The following is a 24,963-nucleotide window of genomic DNA, read 5'->3' as shown; positions in this document are numbered from 1 at the left end:
AGGAGGGCTTTCGAGGACCCCATGTCCGCCACGTGGGACCCCCGTGCACTCGAGTCACAGCCGTCCCCGGGGGCTCTGGATCCCCAGGACCACCGCATGGCTCACAGCCACCGTACCCGACATCCTGCCCACACACAGCCCAGCCACCTTGCGCCTGGCTCTCCGCGTGGAGACCCGGCCCTGCCCCCACTCCACGTAACAAAGGAGCAGCACCCAAGAACAAGGGAGGCCAAAACGTTTAAGTTATTAAATCAAATATACAGAGTGATTCATTTAATATGTACATATTTACAAAAAAAATGCACTTCCACGAGGGGCGGGGAGGCGGGGCCCGGCAGGTGGGCTGCGGCCTGGTGCCACGGCACACGGTGACAGCTGCGAGGGGACTCTGTGTGAAGGCACTTGTCACAAGCTTCAGGACTGCCACCGTCCCGGGGAGAACAGAGCAGCTGGAAAGGGCACTTCAGAAAGCACAGTTGAGAGATCTCTAGAGCATGTTCTGGACAGGAGCAAGCAGGGACGGCGGACAGGAGGGTGACCGACCCGTGAGCCGGAGAGAGGCTGCCCACGGCCTCGGGCGAAGCCAACCACCACGGGCCCCGCCGATAACCACAGGCGCCACCAACGGCCACGGGCCACGCTGTCGGTCACGAGTGGTCCCACCAACAGCCATTGGGCCACACCGACATCCACGGGTGGTCCCAGCGACAGCCACGGGTGGTCCCATCAACAGCCATGGGCCATGCTGCTAGCCACGGGTCCCATAAACACCGTGGGCCACGGGTCCCACTGGCTCTTTGGCCTGGAGCCACTGAGAACCCCAAGTGAGGAATAGAAGGGAAGATTCTGTAAACAGGGCACTACCTCTGGGAACGAGAAGTTCGGCGAGAACATGACATCCTTTCCTGCCACACAGCGGGCGCAGCGCACGGCCACGTTACAAAAATAGCAACTATCCGAGAAGACTCCCTTGTTTTCCGCCTGACCGTTATCGAATAATTTATACAAGGTTGAAGAAACGTAGAAAATAAACATTTGTTTTTGGTTTTTGGTGGGTTTTTTTTTTTTTACACAAAATAAAGAAACTATGCACACAGCCCCAGGCTCCTGCGGGCGGTGGGGGCGTGGCATCAGCGACGGACGGTCCTGGGTCCTCGCCCCGGCTGGCCGCCGGCCCTAGTCCTGGCCGGGGCGGTGCGCCTCGTTGATGTTCCTGACCGCACGGTTGTCCACTTTGGGGCCTGAGGCCCAGCGGGCCGGCCTCCCGGGGGAGCACCCGGGCTCTTTGGTGAGTTTGTGCGAGAGGAACTTCTCCGCCTCCAGGGAGTCCTCCTCGCCGCGGCCGGGCTCCTCCTCCTCCTCGTCCTCCCCGCCGCCCCCGCGGCCCGCGGGCCCGGGCAGCGTCTCGCCCGCCCTGCGCGGCGGCGGGGTGAAGTTCTTGCACTGGTACAGCACGTCCTTGTGGCCCCCCGGCCGCTCGATGGGGTTCCGGATGGGGTTGAGCGGGGCCCACTGGTTGTTGGCGCTCTCCTCCCGCGGCAGCCGGCTCCGCTCCCGCTCTTTCCTCCGCTTGCGGGTCCACCACACGCAGACACCCACGCAGGCCAGACACAGCACGCTGAACACGCCACACAGCACGGGCACCAGCACACCTGGAGGGGCGGGGGCAGGGTTTCCAGCCCAGGTTCGGCCCAGCCCCAGCCCGGCACCCGCAGCTGCCCACCCGCCCCCGCTCACCTGTCAAGGACCCGCCCATGACGACCGTCTCCACCGGCGCCCACAGCCGCCCATCCGCCCCCGCTCACCTGTCGAGGACCCGCCCATGACGACCGTCTCCACCTTGACCTCGGTGACGGCCAGCAGCAGAGAGCTGTTGCCCCGCTGGGTGATGGCAGCGACGATGGCGTGAGCAGTGCTCTGGATCAGGCTGCTGTCGGGCAGGTCCCACGCCGGGCTGAAGGACTGTGGGCGGAGGACAGCGATGAGAGGGGTCCCCCACCGTACCTCTGGCCTGCTCCCCCACCCCCACCCTCACCCCCACCCCCAGCAGAGCCTGGGACCGCGTCAATGCTGAAGGTGCCATCCAGCTGCACAGACGGGCACAAATGCAGCTTTGGGGTCTGTGAGCAAAGCTGCATTCGAGGGCTGGAGGCTTGGGAGCCTGGGTAACCTAGGGCTTCTTGAGGGGAAGCCCCCCTACTAGACAGTTCACAGTGCCCTCAAAGACGGAGCTGCCCGGGACATGCCACTGCCCACGTAGCTGCTGCCACCCCGATGCTGGTACCTGCCAGCACCCTGAGACACTGCTCTGCCTCCTCCTTCCTCTCCTCACCCCCCCCAGCGTGAGCCCCTACTCCGTGATTTCTGGTTTACACCCGATACCCATCCAGGTGCAGAACAGGGCCTGGAGAAGACCCACTCAGCCATGGGCCAAGGCCCGGGACACACCCTAGAGATGGCCTGAGCCCATGGGCACCCCGCTCTACTGCGGACACTTGGGGACACGGCTCAGGCAGAACAAGGACCAGTGAGGACGAAGCTACAGACAGGGCTTCACCAACTACAACCCTACCCGCCTATCCCGCTGAGCAGGACCCTGGCCGTGGCACCTGGTGCCCCAGCCACCACCCACCTCTCAGACTCGGCCCCACGATCCCCAGTCAGGGCCCCAGATGAGGACTCCCCACCCCCCATGACCCCAACCCTCAGCCCACGTTCCCAGGGGGCCCGCCCCCTCACTCCCTGGTCCCTGCCCTGGAAGGGACACTCCAGCCACACCCCAGCGCTGTCCACCTAGGCCTGCAGCGGCTCTTTCCCCTCTGCGTGCTGCCTCTGCACCTCAACTGCTGCTGCCGCTGAGGCCGCCCACTGCCCCAGGGAGGCTGGCCCACAGCCCCGACATCTACAGCTGCAGACACCAGACACAAGACGGGAACAAGCTGGACCAGGGGCCCGGCCACGATTCTGCCCTTGCTGCCCCTAAACTTCCCAACCAGAGCCTGCCTGGCCACTGACCTGCTGACCCAGCTCCTACACACATCCCCTGGCACTGCCACCCACACTCTCCTCCACAACACGGGGCCACTAGCCTCAGCAGACAGGACGAGAGACACCCTCAATACCCTTGTCCATGTCCCTTGAAAAGCTGTCCCTGCTGACTGCTAATGATCACCTTCCTGGGCCCCGGGCCACGCCTGACCCTTCTTGTCCTCTTGGACCTGCGCCCCGCCCCCCAAACTCTGCCTTGCCCCAGCTGCTAGCCGGCGCTGAGCCCACCTCCAGCCTGGCCAGACGCACTGTCCCGACACGCCCTTCCTTTCACCCTGGGAAGGGCGAAACCCCTCACCCAGGCCCAGCCGGGCTGCGGCAGTCAAGGGGGCACCCACAGTCCACCCCACACAACCGAGTGGGGTGGACTCCCGCGTCTGTGGGTCACTGTCTCCTCGAGCACCCAGGGACCAGCCTGGCCCGGGCCCTGTGCCCCCTGCACGTCCCAAGAGCACATATACAGAGCACGTCCCAAGAGCACATATACATATACAAGAGGGTGGCCATCCTGCCCCCACGCCCCAGCGCTCACCATGGCCACCTCCACAGCGCTGGCCTCTGAGGACGGGCGGTCACAGAGCAGCACGAGCAGGCGGTCCCGGGCCACCGCCCTGGTGGCTGGCAGGGCACGAATCCCCGAGCAGATGGCGCCCACAGTGGTACCCTGGGCGGAGACGGGCAGCACATGAGCACAAGGCCTGCTCGTCCCCTGGCTGCCACAGGACACATGGCAGGACACGCTCCACAGCCCATCTGGGGACATAGTGGGGGAGCTGGTTCCCCACACCAGACCACATCCTCACCCAGGACACAGCCCACAACCATTCGAGTCAGGTCCTGGCCTTCGGGTGGGAGCAGCCGCACCTGCAGGCCCGAGGGAGTGGGGTCTCACACGCCCTGAGCCCCTTCCTACCGGGTTCCAAATGCTTATCTGCAGAGCTGCCCCCCAGCTGCAGGCTGGCCCGGTCCTGCCCTGGAAGGCTGAGGGCCCAGCCTGGACGGCCCCCAGCCGCCGTCAGTCCAGACGTCTGGAATGACCGGGCCGACAGGCATCCTGGCTGGGCCTGCCCCTCCCGGCCTTCCCTGCCACCCCCACAGGGTACCTGGGGCGCAGGGCCCCCTCTCCACTGACCCCACGAGGACAGGCTCCCTGAGTGGCCATGTGACCAACCCCGTCTGCCTGACCTCACAAGGGCTGAGCCACACAGCGTGGAGGGCAGCTGCACGCAGTCCCTGACGCCCGAGCTGGGCTCCGCGGACCTGAGGGGGCGCACCCGCTGGCACGCTCACCTGGGGCACTTGGTCGCGGTTGAAATGCAGGGTGAGGCGCGCACAGTTGTTGTCCAAGTGGCCAGAGCGTGGCAGGCACGGGGTGCTGGGCAGCAGGGGCTCCTCGGGGCCGCACTCCCCCCAGGCGGCGCAGGGCGGCTGCAGGCACTGGCCCGGGGCCTTCTGTCCGCACTGCTGACCCGGCGGGCACTGGGCACTCAGGCTGTCGGGCCGGCTAGCCAGGAGGCAAGGCTTCCGCCCGCACCACACCTGGGCCAGGCACGCACGTGGAAGGACAGATACCGTCACATGTGGACAAGGACCCGCAGATCCCACACAGGGAGACAGACAGGGGCCCCAAGTTCCGAGGCTGTGCCCATCCCACCACCCAGGGCTCCTAGGCTGAAACTAGCGCCAGAAAGGACCCCCACCCCAGAGCAGGGACAGCCCCGAGGAGGGGGGCTGCGGGCACGCAAGACTCGGGCCTCAGTTCTCCAACTCGCCAACGAGGAGAGGGGCCTAGTGTACCAGTGGGCCTTTATCCCTGGACATCCAGCAGCTCCCAGGTCTCACAAAGCATCGGGGTCAGAGACGAGAGACAGGGCTCCCTTGGCCCCAGGATGTCAGATCCAGGGCAGGGAAGAGCCGGCCAGGGAGGTTCTTGGGCAGGGGCCCCTGGGCATCTACCTTGCTGCAGTCCCGGCGGCCATCCAGGCAGTGGCAGCTGTTACAGTCCTCTGCCCAGGAGCTCCCGTGCGGGAAGGGCACGCCTTGGGACCAGCAGGACCTCCCGAACACGATCACTGTGGGGACAGGAGGTGCGGTCAGCAGTGGGCACAGAGCCCTGGAGGCCTTCATGGGCCCCACCCACCCAATGTGCTCCCCACCTACCCTCCTGGCACCGTGGGCCGGCCCGGCCCGGCGGGCAGCTGCAGCGGTAGCCATTGATCTCGTCCACACACGTGGCCCCGTACGCGCAGGGCGAGGACTGGCACTCGTCGATGTCTGCGGAGAAGCGGCCTGGCTGAGCACAGAGCTCGGAGGCCAGTGCCCACGCCCAGGCCCATGAGATGGCACAGAGCTGAGAGGCCCGTGCCAGTGAGGTGCAGCCCCAGGTCAGCATGGGCCTGCATGTGGCCCATGGCGTCTCTGAGCCAGGCCTGGCACAGTCCGTCACCAGCCCCACCGTCTCCACCCACTTCTAGAGTAGGGTGGGCAGGATCTCTGGGGAAGGGACACCTCAGCCCAGCTGCGGTCCACCCCTAAGCAGGCAGCCCAGACCCTGGGGGCAGGGGGAGCCAAGGGGTATGTCGGCAGGGAAGGGCAGGGCAGGGGCAGGAGGCGGCTGTGTCCACACTGTCCTTCAGGGTGTGTGGACTCTCATGACCCCTGACTGCAGATACATGGGCTGGGAAGAGCCCCCACAGCTGGGGCCCCGCAGCCCCACCCCCTTTAGCTCCCCCAGAATCCCGCCCCCTGCCCCCGCAGGCGCCTCACTGATGCGGCAGTCAGGACCCGCAAAGCCGGGCGCGCACTCGCAGCGGAACCAGTTGACACCATCAACGCAGACGCCGCCGTTATAGCTGCAGAGAGAAGGCGGGTCTCAGAGGGGGCCCCGTGGTACGGCAAGCCCCCACATCCCACCCTGGTCCTCCGGCCCCCAGAGCTGCCACTCACCAAGGCAGAGGGTTGCAATCGTTGGTATCTGTGTTTCAGAAGAGAGAAACAGAGGTCAGCGTGGCATCTGCCACCCAGAACCACTCTGTGCCAGGCATGGCTGCCCAGACACAGCAGCCCACCGTGCCCACACTGGGAGGCCGGGCGGTCAGGGTCAGGGGCGGCTGCAGGAGGAGATGGCCCCGTGAGGGCAGTCACAGAGGGGCCCATCGTGGAGGCTGCCCGTGGTTGAAGTGGGGTGTGGGTGGCACAGGCAGGAGCCTGGCTGCAGCCAGGGTGAGGGGTCGGCAGGAGGTCGGTGGAAGCTGGGACACACAGGGAGGGGACGAGGTGGCGCTGTGGTGGGGTCTGGGTAGCACAACAGGTCTTGGGGTACATCCATGCTTTGGGGGGACAGGCGCAATGAACAGGTACATGGGTGGGACCAGAAGGGAGCAGGCCTGGGGAGCCCCCCCCAGCACCCTGCCCCCACGCCTCCCTCCAAGGCCCCCCCCCAGCTTACTGTGGGTGCAGGTGCGGCCCTCCCAGCCATCCCGGCAGATGCAGGAGAAGGAGTCCCCGCTGCCCACGCAGGTGCCCCCATTCAGACAGGGGTTGGGCAGGCAGCTGTTGTTCTTGGCTGAGGGGTTCAGAGGAGGAAGGGGGGTATGTTTGCTCGGCCCCGGACAGACGGGCATCCATCCCATGCCCCGCAGCCCAGCCAGAGGCCGAGAGAGCCAGGCACCAACACCGGCGCCGGCGCATGGGTACGAGGGTCGGGGCTGCCTCACCGATATTGCAGGTGCTGCCCTTCCAGCCGGGGGGGCAGGCGCAGCGGAAGGTGTCGCCGCTGTCGTAGCAGGTGCCGCCGTTGCTGCAGGTGTAGACGTCACACTGGAACTCGCCTGCGGGCACACGGGCTGCTCAGCGGGGACGCCCAGAGCAGCGCACTGAGGCCCAGCGGGCAGGGGCCTGGGCAGGCACTCACGTGAGTGGCAGGTCTTGCCCTTCCAACCATCGTCACACGCACAGTAAAAGTCGTTGACCAGGTCTTGGCAGCGGCCGCGGCTGTGGCAGGGATCAGGAAGGCAGTCGTTGGGATCTGGGGGTGAGGATGCCGGTCAGCAGGGGGTCACCGGCATTCAGGGAAGGCTTCCCGGGGGCAGTGGCACCTGGAACTGAGCCGTGACAGACAGAGAGGGGCGGGGAAGGCCACCGGCAGCTGAGCCAGGACCAGGCCAGAGGGACTGGCGGGAACCCGCAGGCTTGGTGGCATGCCATGCCCGAGATCGGCACACCGCCGTCATGGCCAGGGGTGGCGGGGCAGCCTGGCAGGCCCACTCACTGGTGTCACAGAGCTCGCCCTCCCAGCCGCTGGGGCAGAAGCAGCGGAAGGAGTCCACCTCGTCAATGCATGTGCCTCCATTGCGGCACGGCTGGCTCAGGCAGTCGTCAATATCTGCGGGAGGCAGGTGTGAGCAGGGTCCCCGGACTGGCCGGCCGGCCCCACCTGGTCCACAGATCAGAGCCACTCACTCTCGTGGCAGTAGGTGCCCGTGAAGCCGCTGTCGCAGACACAGGAGAAGTTGCCCCCGGGCTGGCTGAGGCAGTGTCCGTGGGGGCCGCACACACTGGATGGTGCCCTGCCGGCCGCCCTGGGTCCCGTCTCAAACCCGCAGCCGTCGATCACTGCGGCGAAGGAGAAGGGGTCAGCTGGCCCCCCTCCCCACCGTCCCTGCCCCACACCCACGTCTGCGGGCCGCACGCCGGCACCCCACCTCTGCAGGCCCCGCCGGGACACGGCTCCCTGGGCACGGAGCAGTTCTTGCCGCCCATGTCCTCAGGGCACGCACAGTAGTAGTCGCCCTGCAGGTTGTAGCAGCGGGCGCCGTTCAGGCAGGGGCTCGGCTCACAGAAGTCGATGTCCACCTGTGGGGTGGGGGTATCGTGAGGGCCTGGCGCTCCTGGGGGTCCTGGTAGACTAGCCAGACATCGTGTCCACTCAAAGACTCCCCGAGACCCAGGCCCTGTGTGGCCTAGACACCTGGGCCTCCACAGCCAGAGCCTGAAGCACCTCCCACCCAAGACGGCCCAGGCCGCTCAGCTGGACGGAAACACCTGCGGGCGCCAGGCCCCTCCCACCCGCCTCACTCCACCACGGCTGGCTTCCTCTGCCTCCCCAGGCGGCATCCGGCCTTCATCCCGCTGCCGGCAGGAAGGCCGGCTCCTGACCCTCTTCTGCAACACCACGGCGGCCTTGAGCCCAGTCTGCGGGTTCTCCCCGGACAGAGCAGCCCCAGGCACCACGGACCCAGGTGGGACCTCTACTCTGGGCTCCAGGAAGCCTGGTGGCCAGGAGCCCTGCCCTGTGCACCCTGACAAAGGTCAGGGCCGGTCAGAGGGAAGCAGGCACGAGCCACCTGACCAAAGAGCATCAGCCACCCCTACCCAGGACCCACACACGGCACATGCAGCCCCTCACCCCCTCAGGCACCCTGGCCCCACCCTCGGTCTCTCTTTCAGACTACTGCACGCTACGACCCAGCAGAGCCACAGGGCCCCCGGTCAGTGTGGGGTAGACAGGGCCCCTGCCAGGGCTTGGCGTGACAAGCAGAAACCCTCAGACCTGCCCTCTACCCTCTGACCAGCCAGGCACCTGGACTTTGGGGCCTGAGTCTCAGTCTAGGACGGAGCCCAAGGCACCCTGTCAGGTCAGCCTGGCCCACGGCGCTTTCTGGCCCCGACCGGGGTGGCCCCCGGCCAGCGGATGGCCAGAGAAGGGGGCGTGGCAGGATCCAGACTCACCTGACAGAGGGGCCCGGAGAAGCCCCGGGGGCAGTGGCAGCGGAAGCCGTCCACCAGGTCCTCACAGAAGCCACCACGGCAGGGGTTGCTGGCGCACTCGTCCAGCGGGAGCTCACAGTGGCGGCCCCCGAAGCCCCGCGGGCACACGCACTGGTAGCCATTCACCAGGTCCTGGGACGGGCAGGGCACTGTGAGCCTTGGGCAGCGGCCCCCCCGGCTGCAGCCCAGCCCCCGGCCATGCCTGCTCCCCACAGTCCCGGGGCTCAGGGAACCGGGGCAAACACCCCTCACACGCGTCAGGGGGCCGGGCGGCTGGCCGTGCCGTACCTTGCAGGTGCCGCCGTGCTGGCACTGCCCACGACAGTCGTTGATGTCTGCGGGGGACAGAGGGGAGGGGTCACGGGCAGGGTCCTGGAGCTGTCCCAGCCCCGCCCGCCCGCCTGCGGGGTGCCAGTGCCACCCATACTGACTGATGTGGCAGTTGAGGCCCTTCCAGCCAGGGATGCAATCACAGTAATAGCCACCAATCAGGTTTTTGCAAGAAAAAGCGTTAAGGCACGGCTTCCCTTCACACTCATTGGCGTCTGTGAACGAGACAAGAGGGCGCGTGGGGCCCGGGCCCCCGCTGCCCTGCGCCCGGCGCCCGCAGCCCAGCACACCAGCAGCAGCAGCAGCAGCAGCAGCAGCAGCCCAGTGCGCAGCCACATCCATGCACGCACGTGCCCGCGGGCCCTTACCCAGCCGGCAGGTGGCTCCTACCCACTGCTCGGGGCAGATGCACTCAAAGCCGTCCACCTGGTCCACACAGGTGCCCCCGGCTGCGCACGGGTTGGAGGCACACTCGTCGATGTCTGCAGGAGGACGGGGAGGGGTACGGTCTGTGGGCGGCGCAGGGCGTGGTCCACGGAAACACGGACGCCATGCAGCCACACGTGTGGATGTGACGACAACGGCAGCCCCTCTCCACAGAGCGCCGCCCCCCCCCCTCCCGACGACCCCTCAGGTGCCCAGGCTAGAATCCCCTCCACACTCAAGTGGGCACTCACCCAGGGCGCAGGTGGGCCCGCTCCAGCCAGACGGGCAATGGCACTCGAAGCCGGAGGGCACCTCGTGGCAAGAGCCCCCGTTGGCACACGGGTTGGAGGAGCAGGCGTGCTCTGCTGCATTGGGAAATGGAGGCGGCGGTGGGAGGGTGAGCCGGCACAGGCCCCTCCTCCTCCACCTGCCCCCCACTGTCCTGGGCACGGAAAAACCAGGGCCCCGCCAGGCTCCGGAGCAGCGGCCGGGTGCCAGGCTGGGGACGCCCCGACGTACCCCGCTCACAGTTCTTGCCGGAGTAGCCGGTGGGGCAGACGCAGTGGTACTGGTCGGGCTCTGCGTTGATGCACGTGCCCCCGTTGGTGCAGGGGTGGTGGCTGCCGCAGTAGTTCAGGTCTGGGGGCAGGAGGGGACACGCTCTGGGAGGGGCTGCCCCTGCTGTGGCCCCACCCTCCCCCGAGCCACCAGGCCTCAGCCTCAGGCCAGCCCTCCCGTCACACCTCACGCCGCGGCGGCTACCTTTGTTGCAGAGCAGGCCTCCCCAGTTGGTCTCACAGTTGCACTGCCAGGGCTCCACACAGCTGCCATGCACGCAGCCAGGGTACGGGACACACTCGTCACAGAACCTGCCCTGCCAGCCGTAGCTGCACCTGCGGGAGATGTCCAGGGGCACGGGGTCCGGTGGGTGGGGCGGCCCCCGGGAGGCGCGGGACGCTGGCAGTCACGTGCCCCCCCCCGCCCCCCGCTCCTCGGAACTGGAACAGGCCCGGGGCCAGGCGGGGGTGACGGCCGGCCAGCTGCCCCCGCCGTCACAGGCACTGCCCAGCCGCTGGCCCAGGACAGCTGTCCGGTCGCTCCTCCCCGGGCTATTTCGGGACTTACCCCTGAGCGGGGCCCCAAGAGCAGGCGCCGGAGCAGGGAAGCCCTGTCGGGACCCCGGGAACGGAGCACCAGCCCGGACGCACGGGCGCTGGCGGCCAGCACACCGGCACCTGGTCTGAGCTGGCCGGCCGGCTGGCAGGCCACCGGGAGAGGCTCCTGACCAGGCCTCAGCAGCTTTCTGACCTTGGGCACAGCTCTCGTGACCTCACCTGATACTCAAGGGCAGTAATTCTCTCTCTCCTCACAAAGCCTGGTCAAGGGCCCATCGCACAGGAGGGGTACTGAGGTCCACAGGCTGTGCCTGCTGGCCCTGGAGGCCAGACTCAGGGCAGTGTCTGACCCAAGAGGAGTCACCTGCTCCCGGGCAAATGGCCTACAGAGAGCCCTCTTGGCCCCGAGGCCACGACCCTGAGGCCTGGCCCTGCCCGTGCTGTGGGCCACCATCCCCTCCAGGAAGTCCTGCAGGAGGGCAGGCAGCCAGGGCAGAACAGACCCCCACCCCAGGCCCAGAGCTCAGTGTGACTCGGACACTGCTGTCAGGGAAGGAGCCCATCGCCCTGCAGCAGACACCGCGAGGCCCTCCAGGCCCCGAGCAGGACCCCAGGGTCCCCTTTCCTAGAACTGAAAAGGCCCCGGGGGAAGGGAGTGACATCCAGGCCGTGTCATTTCCATACCGGCACCGCCGTGTGAATTTATTTTTGTACAAGGAAGGAGCCACGGCCCTTCCTGGGCTGCCCCTGAGCCCCGCAGCCAGCGAGAGAGGGGACACCGGCCTGCTCGGTGGGCACAGGATGGGGAGGCAGAGGCTGGTGAGAAGGGGCTCCACCACACTGCCCACGGGCACAGAAAGGGGGTCCCTGTGAGTGTGGGCCATGAACCCCCATAACACAAACCCCCCAGGTGGCCTGGGAGACCAGGCTTGAGCAGGGCCGTGACCCACTCTGGGTCATCAGCGAGGGTCCCAGGGGTGTGCCGACAGCCCTGGGTGGGGCAGCCTCTCAGCAGGCCCCCACCTCCCGGCTTCCCTGGCCTTAGGGCTCCAGAAGCCGGGGAGGAGGCGGCAGGAAGGCAGGGCCATCTCCGCAGCATCCGGTGGGGTGGGGGGTGGGGGGTGTCCTGCGCTGAAACCTGAGCCCTGAGCCACCGTGGCAGCTGGGCCTCACCCACAGGGCCAGAGAGAGCAGGGTGGGGGCTCCCTTACCCCCCACAACCCTCGGGCCTCTGTCCCCCGCAGTCCTGCCCCCCGGCTTCCTGCACAGCCCACGCCCCGCAGGGGAAGAGCAGGGGCAGAGACCAGCTCCCCTTCCCACCTCCGCACCCCGGTTCCCGGCCGGCCACCCAGGGCCATCGCCACTTTCGCATCCAGGGTGTGTTACGGCCCACGGGGCAGGGGCGGGGCGGGGCCAGGGTGTGCAGAGCTGAGTGCCTCCGGCCCTACTGTCCTCATCACCCACGGACCTGTGTCCCAGAGAATCCTCATCACCCACGGACCTGTGTCCCAGAGAACCCTGGATGGCACCCATCACCCACGGACCTGTGTCCCAGAGAACCCTCATCACCCACGGACCTGTGTCCCAGAGAACCCTCATCACCCACGGACCTGTGTCCCAGAGAACCCTCATCACCCACGGACCTGTGTCCCAGAGAACCCTCATCACCCACGGACCTGTGTCCCAGAGAACCCTCATCACCCACGGACCTGTGTCCCAGAGAACCCTCATCACCCATGGACCTGTGTCCCAGAGAACCCTGGATGGCACCCATCACCCACGGACCTGTGTCCCAGAGAACCCTGGGTGGCACTCATCACACACGTTGGCAGGCAGGCCCTCTCCTGGTACAGACAGACAGACAGCTAGCCTCACGCCCACCTCTCCCAACCCTCAGTCAGACTCCCCACCCGGAGGCCCACTGCACTTGCTGGAATCCAGCGGTGCGAGGGGTAGCTCCCCTGCCCTGCCCTGGGTCTAAAGCCACCACAGGACAAGCAGAGGTGCCATCTGGACCCCTCCCTTCCTGGCTCCCAAACCTTGCTCTTCTGTCCAAACACTCATTCCTGTGGGACCCTGGGGAAGAGACTTCAGGTCTCTTTGCTCGGTGTCCCTGTCTGAAGAGGGCACAAGGAAGCAAAGCCGCCCCGACAGGCAGGTCCTGGGACGAGGAAGATGCCAGGCCGGGGCACGGGGCCCCACTCCCTCCCCAGGACAGAGAGCCTCCGCCAGGCTGTCCTCCGGCACCTGGGCTGCACACCTGCTTGCCCACTGAACAAGCACCTGGCTCTAAGGCACCAGCCCGCAGCCCCTCAAGCTGCTCCGCCTTCCGCTTCTCTGTGCCACAAACTGCCCCCTTCGCCCCCTGGGGTCTCTCCCCCCATCCCCCACCCCCATCAAGAGCTCCAAGGGCCTCCACTGTCTGCCAGGACCCTTGCTCTCCTGGCCTCCTCCACCCCCCCAGCCCCCATGGAGGCCCAGACTGGTTCCCTGGCCTCCTCTCTCCATCTGCTCCCAGCCCAAGGCTTTCAACACCACCTGTACGCCACAGGTGCCCACGTGTGTCTCTGAGGGCCAGAAGACTGTCCCCAAAAAATCTCTGCTTTGGAGACGTCTCCTGGGCCAGGGCAGACACTCTCCCCCTCCCCAAATGATCTGCCCCTCCTCCCCCCGCCATCCCGCCTGCCCCGTTCCCGGCAGCTCCACCGCTCAGTGGCAGAGGCTGGGAGGCTTGGGGTCCTCCTTGGCCTCCCACTCTTCCTCTCCTCCCAACATCAAATCCACTCCAGGATGTCTGTAGGACCTGCCCCCCTTTGCACCTCCTGCTCGGCCATCCCCTTCAACCCCAGCCCTGCAGCGCCTCCCCACCTGGTTCTTCTCACAGCAGCTGCCCTGGGCCTCCCTCCCATCCACCTTGCCCAGCTCTAAACTGTCCAGTGGTCCCCCTTCCCCTGCTGGGTCCCGCCCCACGCTCACTGGCATCTCCCCGTCCCCTACCCAGGAGCTTGAGCCCCCAGACTGTCTGCCTGCTGCCCTGTGCTGAGGGTACCATCCTCAGGGGGCCCTTGGTCTCCCGGCCTGTGCCCCTTGGACGTGACTGTCCTGGCCATGTCACATCAAGTGGCCGTGACCGCCCTCCCTGGTCCCCCGCCACCCTGTCCTTGTGGGGCTGACGCACACCCCAGGCTCCGAGGACACACGTCTCCCCTGCACTGATTATAAGCTGCCCAGGAGCAGAGCTCGTGTCCCCGATGTCCAGCACTGCGTCCCGCAAACAGGAGGCGCCCCACCACCCCCTGCCGCGGCAGGCGTGCCCGCCAACAGCTGTTTCCGCATCAGAGGAGAGGGCAGAGAAGGGGCGGTGCCACACTCACTTGCACTCCCCGGGCACGGAGCATCCCCCGTGGAGCAGGTTGCATCCTTGTTTACACACGGCTGCAACGGAAAGGGGCAGGGACCTGCTACAGCCCGCAGCGTGGACCACCCTGCCCCCGCCCTGCGCCCGGCCTCCGGGGGGCGCACCTTCCTTGCACTCCTTGCCCATCCAGCCGTCCATGCAGGCCTTGTGGCCGTACTGGTCGCAGGTGTGGTGGCCGAAGAAGTCGTTGCGGGGCCGGCAGAACTTGTTGCAGGTGGGGCTGTAGTAGTTCTCGGCACAGCGCACGCGGATCTGCAGCTCCAGGTGCGCCACGTGCCCGCTGAAGTGCAGGCTCTTCCAGCGGTCCTCCGGGTTGATCATGCCCGCGTGCGACACCCGCTCGATCAGCAGCTCCTCTTGGGGAGGCGGCAGGGTCAGCCTGGCAGCGGCGGCCACCCTGCCCCCCCACCCCACCCCACCCCGGGGCCCGTCGGGAAGGCAGGGACACTGGCCAGGCCGCCGCAGGAAGCTCAGGGCCCTGGACAGGCTCCTGGTCCACACCCCACATGCAGACGGACACCAGGAAGATGGGGGCGCCCCACCCCGGCCCGTGCCCCACAGCTGATAGCCTGGCTCCTAGGCCTGTGTCCCCACTAGGCAGGCCTCCGCCCCCTTGCCGGCACAGGACTGTCACTGTGCTGTCCTGTCTCTCCTGCTCCTGACGCCCTTCCTCTCGGGCTCTGCCCTCGGCCGGCACACCATCACTGCCCATCCCGAAGCCCACCTTTCCTCAGACCCTGCAACCTGACAGCAGGGCCTCCCCGCAAACCAAGCCACTGCATGGGGGTGAGCGGGGTGCCAGCTGGCCACTACGGGCACACGGGGACCGTGAAACCATTCCCTACGCCTCTGAACAGTTTGGGGGTTCCCACAGCACACAGCTAAGGAATCCCACCCCGCACCCCATGCCCCCTCCGCTGCCCCCCGGCCTCTGGCAGGGCTTCCTGCCCCACCAGCCGGCCCTCCTTGTGGTGGTGCCCGCTGCCCGTCCCATGGCCTCTCCTCCAGAAACACTCCAGCCCTGCATGGCCTGTTCCCATGCCCACCTGGTCTGTGAGTGCCACTCCCAGCCAGGCCCCTTCGTGTCTGCCCACCCACCCCCACCCCCAGCATCATCTCCTGTGGGATCCAGGGCTCCAAGCCTCCATGAGCTGAGCCCCACTTCACTGACCTCATCACTTCCCTTCTGCTATGCAGGCCCCGTGCTGCTCCCTAAACACGCTGGGCTCACTCTGACCTCAGGGCCTTTGCACATGCCACTGCTGCTGCCCCCTGTGGTTTGCTATTCCCACTTGTCCAGGGAACACCTCTCTGCCCGACCACCACAGGGCCCTGCAGACCCCAAGCAGAGGCTGGCTAGCCAGCAGGTGAGCCTTGGGGAGAGGGCCACCCAGCCCCATGTTCCAGGGCAGACAGGAAGAGAGGGTGCCACGGTGCCGGAGAGAGCCTCCTGGGGGTGCCCCACTCCACTACGCCACTGACACGGCCTCAAGAGGAGAACACAGGTGAAGCCAAGAGGGGCAGAAATACGGTGCAGACACAATGCTGTGAACTCCAAATGCGGCCGAGCTTCCCGGCAGCCAGGGTGAAAAGGGACAGAGTGCACAAAATCCTCCGTCTGGAAGGCAGCTTTCCTGACATTTGGGCCTCTGTCCCCAGCTGGCAGAGGACAAGGAACCTAGCTAGCTACATGCCTCTCCAGCTGAGAGAGGTCACCTCCTGGTGCCCTGGGGCAGGCCCTGCCACGACCCACCCAGGCCAGGGTCAACTCACCATCCGGCATGGTTTGGTTATCCCAGTCCCAGGCTTCCACGATGAGGGTGAAGGAGCGCTACAGACAGGGAGGGAGGGGCCAGTCAGGGACCCGAGGCCCCCACCTGCCTGCCCCTGCACAGGTGAGGACCCGCCCTGCCCTACCCCCAGCCCTGAGCACCCCGACTCGACCCCGGGTACGTCTGGGCTTCCCCCACCCCTCAGCTCGGAGGAGCAGCCTCCAGCAGTCGCCCAGACCACCTGCTCACAGGAGGGAGGTTGCCCCGCAGGTCAGCCAGGTACAGGGGGGGCCTAGGCTCCCGGCTCCTGCGGGCTGCAGCCTGCACACCTGGGGAGACCGAGTGACCCAGGTGGAGCAAGCAGCAGGAGAGACCCGTTCGCGGGAGCGGCCAGAAGCAGGGACCCCGTGGCCTGGGACCAAAAGGTGCCAAGTGGGAGCACCGCTCGGGAGGAGCACAAGGCCCTGCGGTTAAGCCCACCAAGGGAGAAGACACCCAGGGTCCCCCAGGGGCTCCTCCCCCGGGCACGTGAGGCGCTAGACAGGCCCGCGCTCTGGAGCTGCCCCTCCCAGGACGGTCAGTGCCCTGTGAACAGCACACCACAAGCCCGCCTCACCCTGAGACGAGGAAAAGGGGCAGCAGGGACCCTTGCCGCACAGGCGGGGGAGCTGAGGCCCAGGGACGCCTGGTACAGCCTCAGCCGTCGTTACCATCTCCACCCCCAGGACCATCTGGCCCTGGAGCCCCAGGCTAATGTGACGGGGTGATGTCACTTGAGCAACCTGAGGACCCGTCCCCTCTGCAAGGTACACTGGAGCCAATGTGCAGCCCTGGTCACTCACAGGCGCAAGCCCCCCCGGGAGGGGCCAGGCCTGGCCTCCCTGCCCAGCACCCTCCAGGGTCTCCCTGTCCACGCTACCTAACCAGCCATGAATGTGCTGACCACCCCTGCATGGGACACTGGCTCCACTCAGGTTGGGGGCCCACAGGACAGGGCCACCTCTGAGGCCATAAGCCACCCAAGGACACCCTGTCCTCAGTGATCCCGTCAACCAGCCCCTGCAGTCTGGCTGTGCAGGGGAACCACAAGGCATTACCACCAAGGACCCCCATCTAGGCCATTCCCACCACTCCGACAGCCTCCCACTGGCACCCCCAACCAAGCTTGCCAGTCCTCCCCAGACACACCCCAGCACCACCCCATCTGGCCTTACTCCCTACCTACGGGATGCCTACCACAGCCAACCACAGCCACCACCTCTGGACGCCCAGAGCCTGGCCCTTGGGAACTTTCTCCTCCCCGACTCCCTCCCTTACCCACACTGCTGCCCCTGCCCGGAGCCCAGCCACCAGCACCTCCCTCCAAAACACCCAGGTGACCCACAGGACCTCACACCCACCAGCCACCATCCTGAGCCTGCACCCACACAGGAGCACAGACTGAAATTGGAGAGCCATCCTCTACTCTCCAGAGCCCGTCCTGTTCCTTCATGGGGCACTCCTCAAGCTGTCAGTCCCACCTCTTAAATCTCCCTTAAAGTTATCCCCCCCCCCTCCGGCCAGTACCCTCCACCAGGCCAGCAGGCCTGAACCTGGCCCACCCATCTCCTCCAAGGGCTGCCTGCAGCCCCCAGGGCCTGCAGTTTCCATCCACAGGAGCCCCCTCAGACCCCAGCTCTGTCCACATCGCCCGCACATGCAGAGCCCTCTTGGGACTCCCCACAGCTCCTGCCCTGCTCACAGCCACCCTGGCATGCCCACCCTGTCCTGGGCCTTAGCACACACACACGGCACCCTCCCTCGGCCCAGGACGCCACCCTCAGGCCAGCCTTCTCCCAGCCATCCCGCTGCTGGTGACAGCGGGAGCCCCGGCCCCTGACCAGGCCCCAGTGACCTTGTCCGTTTCACTCATTCATCACTCACTCATTCATTCATTCATAACTACTCACTCGCTCACTGGTCCGTCCCTCCCTCTCTCCCTTCCCCTTCCCTCCCTCTCCTTCCTTCCTTCCTTCCTTCCCTCCCTCCCGCCCACCCGCCTGCACCGTGCACTGGGTTCACCTCTGCCCTGGCAGACGGGCGAGCCAGAGGGTCTCTGGGGCATGGGGCAGAGATGCTGTCCTGAGGGGGTCAGGGCAGGGCTCGCAGAGGGTGCCACTGGGATTGAGCCTGCACGGCAGGGCCTGGGGCTGACAGCAGGGACACAGGGACAGCGGCATCGGTCAGACGGCCAGGGCCGCGACACTGGAACCAACGTAGGCGCCAAAGCTGAGCAAAGTGAGTAGCTGTTGGAGGCGGGAGGGGGGAGCGTCTAAGTGGAGCCTGTGACCACCAGGCAGACGGGCGTGGAGGGCGGGCAGAGGTGGGAGCAGGGAGCCGGGCCAGGTGGGCCTGCGGCCACCCCTGCAGGTCAACCCCTCGGCGGGGCAGGAGGATCCAGGCCCCTTCGAGCCACTGGCCATCGCCCTGCACCTGGGCGCTGGAGAGCAGGGAGTTCCTCCTGGCTCCCAGGAAACCCCACGCCACCCGCTCAGGTAGGGTTACCGCCACCTTTGCGGAGCCCGGGGCTCCGGTTACCTGCTCCCGCAGGGACGCGCGCCTGCCCGCCCACCCGCGCGGGCCCCACCGCCCGCCAGCTGGGCTCCCTACACCTGCACGGCAGGAAGTCGTCCAGAGAAAACCTGAGCCTCCCTTGGTGCTGGGCCCCAGCCACCCGGCCTCCCCCGGGCCGGCCTCCAGGACTCAGTTTCCCCTGTGCGAGTGGCCGCCTGCTGTCCCTGTGCTCCCGCGTCCTGGGCCGCAGGTGGACAGGGCTGTCCGCCCCCATTGCCCTGCAGAGCAGGAGAGTCGCTGGGTCTGGGCAGAGCCTCGGAGCAGTCCCGCCACCCCCGGGACAGGCTGGGATGGGGGCAGATTCCCCTGGGGGGCGGGCAGAGGAACCCTGGTCCCTCCTCCCGGGCCTGGGAGGCCCATTGGCCAGCTGGCCTTAGTTCCTGAAGGTCTGGCCATGGCCCTTCCTGTAAGAAGCCTGCCCGGACCCATCCACACAACATGGGAAGACCCCCAACTATATCCAACTGCCACCTCCCTGACTCTGACCCCCAGACAGGGGTGACAGGGCAGCAGCCAGACATGGAAATGGCCCAGGAGAGACACGGGGCCAGATAGACCACACTCCACAGCTCAGACCAAGGCACCCCACGCCAGGAAGGCCCAGCCCGGCCCCCAGCCCGCGGCCCAGGTCCAGGACTCCGGCCTGGCTTCTTTCCTGCACCATCCCCGAGTCAGCCATCCGGCCCCCCACGGAGCAGAGCCTGGTGTGTGCCAACGCCAAAGCTCTAAGCACAGATACATTTCCTGAAACCCGAGCTTTGGAGAGGCCTGGGCCTCGGAGCCATTGTCACCAGAGGGAGAGGGGGGCGGCTGCCTCCCGGCAAGGCGCTGGGCCTCGGGGCCACGGCAGCGAACATGGACCACAGGCCCACCCTACACAGGAACCCAGACGCCCACAATCCACCAGAGCCCAGCCGGGGCCTTGCCAGAGAGGACCCCCCATCCCCTTAGCCGGGGCCTTGCCAGAGAGGACGCCCCCATCCCCTTAGCCGGGGCCTTGCCAGAGAGTACCCCCCATCCCCTTAGCCGGGGCCTTGCCAGAGAGTACCCCCCATCCCCTTAGCCGGGGCCTTGCCAGAGAGGACCCCCCCATCCCATCGACCTTTGCTGTGAAGAGGGCCAGCAGTCCAGGGTCACCCGGACCGGGTCAGATGGACCCTGGGAGACCACTGCCACAAACCCAGATTGGGCTGATCCTCCTAGTCAACCCCGCTCACTGGGGGAGGAAGATGGGGGTCCCTAGCTCACCTGGGAGCTGAGGGATGTGGAGACCACAGCGCGCCCGGGGTTTAACGATGGGGATAGAAACCTCGGCTCACCCGGGGTCTGAGGTGGAGACCTGGCTCATCTGGGATCTTAAAGATGGGGGCCTCAGCTCACCCAGGGTCAGGGAATAGGGGCCCTGCTCCTCTGAGATCTGAGGACCTTGGCTCACCCCCGGGTCAGGGATGGGGACCCAACTCACCTAGAATCTGAGAGATGAGGACCCTGGTTCAGGCCTGGGGGTTAGAGATGCCTGTCTGCCCACCACCACCACCTCCGGCCCTGGCCTGGCACCCCTGAGAACCTCCTCCTTGGTCCAACCTGCCCCCACAGACACCATGGAGCCTGAATCGGCCCGAGAGCTACAGTGCCTTCCATGGAGCCCCTTCCTCAGATACTGCAGGGACCTCTCCCCTGGCAGCTGCAGCCTGGCTCCCCGATCCGCCCCCCCAAGGTCTAGGAACAAAGCCCCGGGCCCCCTTCCAAGCTGTCCCAGGGGCCCCACTTTGCCCGATCCATCCCCCCAAGGTCTAGGAACAAAGCCCCGGGCCCCCTTCCAAGCTGTCCCAGGGGCCCCACTCTGCCGAGCCCCAACTGAGCAGGACTCCGGTGCCCGCTGGGGAGGTGCAGGAAGGAAGCGGGTGCCCAGGAAGCACAGAGGGGGATGCTCGCACCGCCACGGGCAGCACGGACTGCCCAGGCACAGACCGCAGCCGGGCCCACCTTGGGCTGGGAGTTCATGCAGCCACCAAGCCCCCTGTGACAGCTGGGTGCAGAGAGGCCGGGCCCCATGCCCATACCCCCCACTATGCCACCCACTTTGGGACACATGGCTCTGACCAACCTACATGCCCCCCACACACACCCACACACACAGACACCTCCGTAAGCACATCACAGCCCGCTCAGGACTCTGGCTTTCTGCTGGGCGGCCCGTGGGAGACAGGAGACGGGCGAAAAGCAGGGCTGGGGACCATTTCACAGCAGGGAAGAGGGACCCCAAAATCCCTGTGACCCAGGATCTCGGGTTGGTTGTACTGTTAGAAATGGGGTCAGCCTCAGGCCCACCGATATCACATGGGGGGGCCTGGGCCTACCTGGGATGCTCCCACTTCAGTTTTCCTCATCACAAGCGACCACGGGGACCTGCACACAGGTGGGAAGGTATGGCCTCCAGCTGGACAGCAGGCAACTCCCTTTAACTCTCTCACTCAGGGTGGGGCCCTGCCGCCACACTGCACCTCCATTGGCCAGCTCCCCCGAGAGAGGGAATGAAGGGCCCCTCTGACCCTCCAACGGCCACCTGGCAGGCCCAGAGAGACCATGTGCACACACACACACACACACACACACACACACGTGCACGACCTCCACCCTGCCAGGCTCTGGGGCCAAAGAGTATCACAGAACCCCTAGGAGGTCAGTGAAGACATGGGTGGGGGGGTGAGGTAGAGTCAGGAGAGCAGGAGCGACTCCCACATCCAAGACCCTGTGCCAGGCCCTGTCCAGAAGGCTGGGCCTGCTGACAACCTGGAACCAGTCAGACAGCAGACACACAGGCCCCCCTGACCCAGCTGGGGTCCTGACAGAGGCCAGGGCTGGGAGGGTTAGGGCCGGTCCGGGGCCGCCTGAGGGAATGGGAGAGTGCAGAGCCCGCCCAAACAAGCTCCCTGTCCTCCTGCCTCCGAGGCCCCGGGGGTGGGAGGGGCAGCTCCCTGGACTCCTCCTCAGAGGCCCACATTCCCCCTCTAGCCCCCTCAAGGCCCTCCTCACGTCCCTACCTCAGGGAGCCCAAGAGTCTAAGCTGGCCCTGGGCAGGAGCCCGAGCACCCTCCCAACAAAAGCCCCTGAGGCTGGGCCCAGTCACTGCTTGGTCCCCAGGGAGCCCAGGCACCGTCCCTGCTTGCCCGGTGGAGTGAAGCACCCCGCGGATACCCTGGGGTCCAAACATGCTCCAGCCCACAGGACCGAGTGGGGCCCGCAGCAAGCCAGGCAGCACAGCCCAGAGTGGCTGCGGCCGGGCGGAAATACCAGGGTGCTGGCATCACCACACCACTACCCGCCCAGCAGCCCGGCCGCACTGCCGCTGGCAGGGGGAGACCGGAGCAGCCCACCGCACACGCACGACCCCACGGGCCTCGCACCCCACCTGGCACTGGGCCACCTGGCCTGTCCTGGGACATCTGAGGGACGTCCCAGCTGTGAGAAGGAAGAGGAGAGCTGCCTGAACCCCAGAGCCCCAGAACTGGGCTGCCTGGGAGGCCAGGGCCTGCCCCTCCCACCCCACACCTGGCCGGCCAGTGGGGCCCGAGAGCCACGAGGGACACGCGCTGGCCCGCCACATTCCTCCAAGGCCTCCCAGCCCCCACGCCGCCGCTGCCAACTCGAGCAGAAAACACATCCTCAGGTAGCGATTCGAAGCCGCCCTGGCAGGGGCCCAAGTACAGATGACAGACTGCGGCCCTGCTCAGACCTGCCTGCCGCACGGCTGTGGGGGCGAAGGGGCGGGCTTATCGGAACTGCCCGGGGCCCTCCCCAGCCTGCCCCTGCCTTCGCCATCTCAGAGACACGTTCTCCTCAGAGGCCTTGGGGTCAAGGAAGACCCCAGAAGCCAGCCAGGCTCAGGGGGGCAGGGCTGTGGCCAGGAAAGGCCAGAGTGAACCTCCCTATCCCACAGTGGTCAGTGAGGGATGAGGATGATGGATGGAGCAGCGGGTCAAGCCACTTGGCCCAAGCTGAGAAAAAAGTGCCAGCACTGGACGCCCACAAGGTGGTGGTCCTCCTGGTCCAAACTTGGGCCACCTGGCCTCAACTCCCATTCTCTTTGAGAACCGGGCACTAAGTAGATACAGTCCTGGTGCTCCAGCCGGCTGGTCCAGCAGGAAGTCCTTGGTCAGAAGGCTGGGCCCTTCGATCACAGCCTGGCACCCTGCTCCAGGGACTTCCCAATCAGTCCCTCTCTCGGGCCCACCCCAGCTGCTCCTAACCCTTCACACTGGGTTCCCACCTCACAGAGTCCTCTCCATTCCTGCCCCACCCAGTTACAGGTCTGAAGCACAGAGACCCTCGGGTGCTGTGCGGTCAGGCACTGGTTCAGACAGATCGCATCAGGCACCTGAAGGCCTCAGCCTGACTGCCAACACCTCCTCACACGGCCCCATACCCATTGCCCCAGCCTTCATCCACCACAGCCTGGGGTAGCCCACCTCCCTCCCAGCATCCCCAGGTTCAAGGACGATTGCCCAACCTCCAAACCCCCGCCCAAAAAAGTACCAAACCAAAACCCCACAAACAGTGCCACAGATTCAGGGTACCAGGACCCCTGCCTCTTTCCCGCCGGTGTCGGTGGTTGGGGGAGCCTGGGATAGTAGCACGGGCTGCAGCCAACACACATGCATTAAGCCCTCCCCAGCGCAGCCCAGCCCCCCACTCCCACCCCCACCTCATCCCCGGGCATCCAGGAAACAGCAGGGCAAGCGCAGGCTGGCCGCGGGCCCAGGGCGGCTCCGCCGGGGCCTGCCCCATACCAGCCCCAGCACGCGCAGCGCACATGCCTCCGCGGCCTGCCGGGCCCAGGGCGCCTCGCAGCGCCTCCCCACCCAGACAGACACGCGTAGGGCGACGCAGGCACACGCCGCAGGACGCCGCGCGCGCGGGCCGCAGCCACCCCACCCCAGCCGCGACCCCCGCGCGCCCACGTGGTGGGGCGCGGACCGGGCCCCACGGAGCACGCGCCCAGGGTCCGCCCGCCGCGCGGCGCCCCCTGCCGGGACCGCCTCGTCTGGGTGCGCGCGGCAGCACGCAGGGTTCGGGCCGCAGGTGCCAGAGGGTCCGTGGCCGGGGCGGGAGCCGGGACGCCGAAAGAGGGGTAGTCTGGGACCCAGGATAAGGGCGCACGTACCGGCCAGGCGAACTGGAAGGGGATGACGACGAGGCCCGGGTCCTGGTCGCCGCCGCCAGCCCGGGCCCGCGCCCGAGCCCGGTCCCCCGCGGCGCCCGCCGGCGGCAGGTAGAAGGAGTTGCCTCCCAGCACGGGTGTGGCACCGTGGCCGTAGCTGCAGGGCCCCGTGGGCGTCACCTTGGCCTGGTACTCCTTGAGGCACACGCGCACGTACGTGTCGCACTCGTCGTGGCCGCAGCCCCCCGCGCGCGTCGTCCGGCCGTCGCCGTCACAGCAGGCGCCGTTCAGCAGCTCCCCGTTCGCGTTCCGCAGCGCGCTCAGCCGCAGCTCGAAATAGCCCATGGGCCGTGCTGCCTAAAAATAAGGCAGAGGGAGAGCGCAGGGAGGCGCGGGCCGGGGTCGGCGAGCTTGGCGCCCCGCCCCCACCCACCCGCCGAGCCCCCGCCGAGCCCCGGCCGCGGCGCGCAGCCTTGAGGGCTCCCAAACGGCGGTGCCCACAGGCGGTGCCGCCCGGCCCCGAGGGACGGCCGAGTGCGCCCCGTCCGCGCCCCCACGCTCACCTGCACGCAGAGCGCCAGCAACAGCAACAGCCGCCGGGGCAGGCGCCCCCGGCCCCGCTCCCGCATCGCCGCCTCGACCCCGCGCGCCGCCGCCGCCGCCGCCCCTGCGCGCCCGGCCCGGCCCGGCCTCCCAGCGCCCGCGCGCCCTCCGAGCGCCGGCAGCGGCGGCGGCGGCGACGGCGGGCGGGGTCGAGGCGGCGCCTCGCGGGCCTGGGCGGTGGCTAGCGCGCAGGAGCTGCGGGCGCGGGCTCGGGTTCGCAGGCGGCTGCGCTCCGACCCGGCCCGGCTCTCTCCTGGCGGCGGCGGCGGCGGCGGAGGCGACGGCGGGTCCCGGCCTCGGCTCTGAGCGCCCGCGCTCCCGGCGCCCGCAGCCAACAAGTTCGGGACGAGACTGACAGCTCGCTCGCCCATTCGTCACTCGCGTACCTGCATATGCATGAGGGGGCGGGGCCTAGCAGTGGGGTGGGGTTGGGGGGGGCCTGGGCGCCGGGTCTTTAAAGGCGGCCTCGTGCGCCTCCTGCCAGCGCCCGGCCAGGCGCGTGCTTCCCGGGACGCCGCGACTGTGGGGGCTTCGCTGACGCTTCAGCCGAACCCGGCTAGCGGGTACCGGAGCTCCAAAGCGGCCTTTGCTTGCTCGAGCCCCGCTAGGTGTCAGGAGCTAGGGGGTGGGGCGCCCCTGAGGTCACTGTCTTGGTCGCCTCCCATCAGTGCCCCGCCGATGCGCTCCTCTCAGTCCCAGAGGAGAGAT

The 24,963-nt window shown here is 67.3% G+C and overlaps 1 protein-coding gene across 2 annotated transcripts; it reads right to left on the bottom strand.

Moving 5' to 3' along the window:
• Positions 1–249: 249 nt before the first annotated feature.
• On the bottom strand, positions 250–24,597 carry JAG2 (jagged canonical Notch ligand 2). 2 transcript variants are annotated; one of them, XM_066276048.1, is made up of 26 exons: positions 24,216–24,597; positions 23,656–24,009; positions 15,880–15,937; positions 14,211–14,462; positions 14,063–14,123; positions 10,336–10,466; positions 10,093–10,212; positions 9,825–9,938; positions 9,516–9,629; positions 9,249–9,362; positions 9,106–9,152; positions 8,779–8,949; positions 7,752–7,902; positions 7,510–7,662; positions 7,319–7,432; positions 6,962–7,075; positions 6,765–6,878; positions 6,497–6,613; positions 5,995–6,022; positions 5,815–5,900; positions 5,209–5,322; positions 5,005–5,120; positions 4,339–4,587; positions 3,581–3,712; positions 1,806–1,962; positions 250–1,652 (listed from the first exon to the last, which is right to left on the bottom strand). In XM_066276048.1, exons 1-26 carry the CDS (start codon positions 24,279–24,281, stop codon positions 1,177–1,179), a joined length of 3,723 nt encoding a protein of 1,240 aa, XP_066132145.1. In that variant the 5' UTR covers positions 24,282–24,597; the 3' UTR covers positions 250–1,176. The 2 variants fall into 2 exon arrangements, with proteins under 2 accessions (XP_066132145.1, XP_066132146.1); XM_066276049.1 differs by lacking the exon at positions 9,249–9,362.
• Positions 24,598–24,963: the final 366 nt, after the last annotated feature.

Source organism: Saccopteryx bilineata, chromosome 4 (genome assembly GCF_036850765.1).
Source record: "Saccopteryx bilineata isolate mSacBil1 chromosome 4, mSacBil1_pri_phased_curated, whole genome shotgun sequence".
Lineage (NCBI taxonomy): Eukaryota > Metazoa > Chordata > Mammalia > Chiroptera > Emballonuridae > Saccopteryx > Saccopteryx bilineata.
This window is presented reverse-complemented; position numbering and strand designations above follow the sequence as displayed.

Bases quoted from the DNA above. Each gene is read 5' to 3' on its own strand.
- JAG2 (XM_066276048.1), bottom strand. From the start codon at position 24,281: ATGCGGGAGCGGGGCCGGGGGCGCCTGCCCCGGCGGCTGTTGCTGTTG. The intron at 5,901-5,994 runs GTGAGTGGCAGC...TTCTCTCTGCAG, and splicing joins GATTGCAACCCTCTGCCTTG to CTATAACGGCGGCGTCTGCG. The intron at 3,713-4,338 runs GTGAGCGTGCCA...GTCTCCGCCCAG, and splicing joins ACCGCGACCAAGTGCCCCAG to GGTACCACTGTGGGCGCCAT.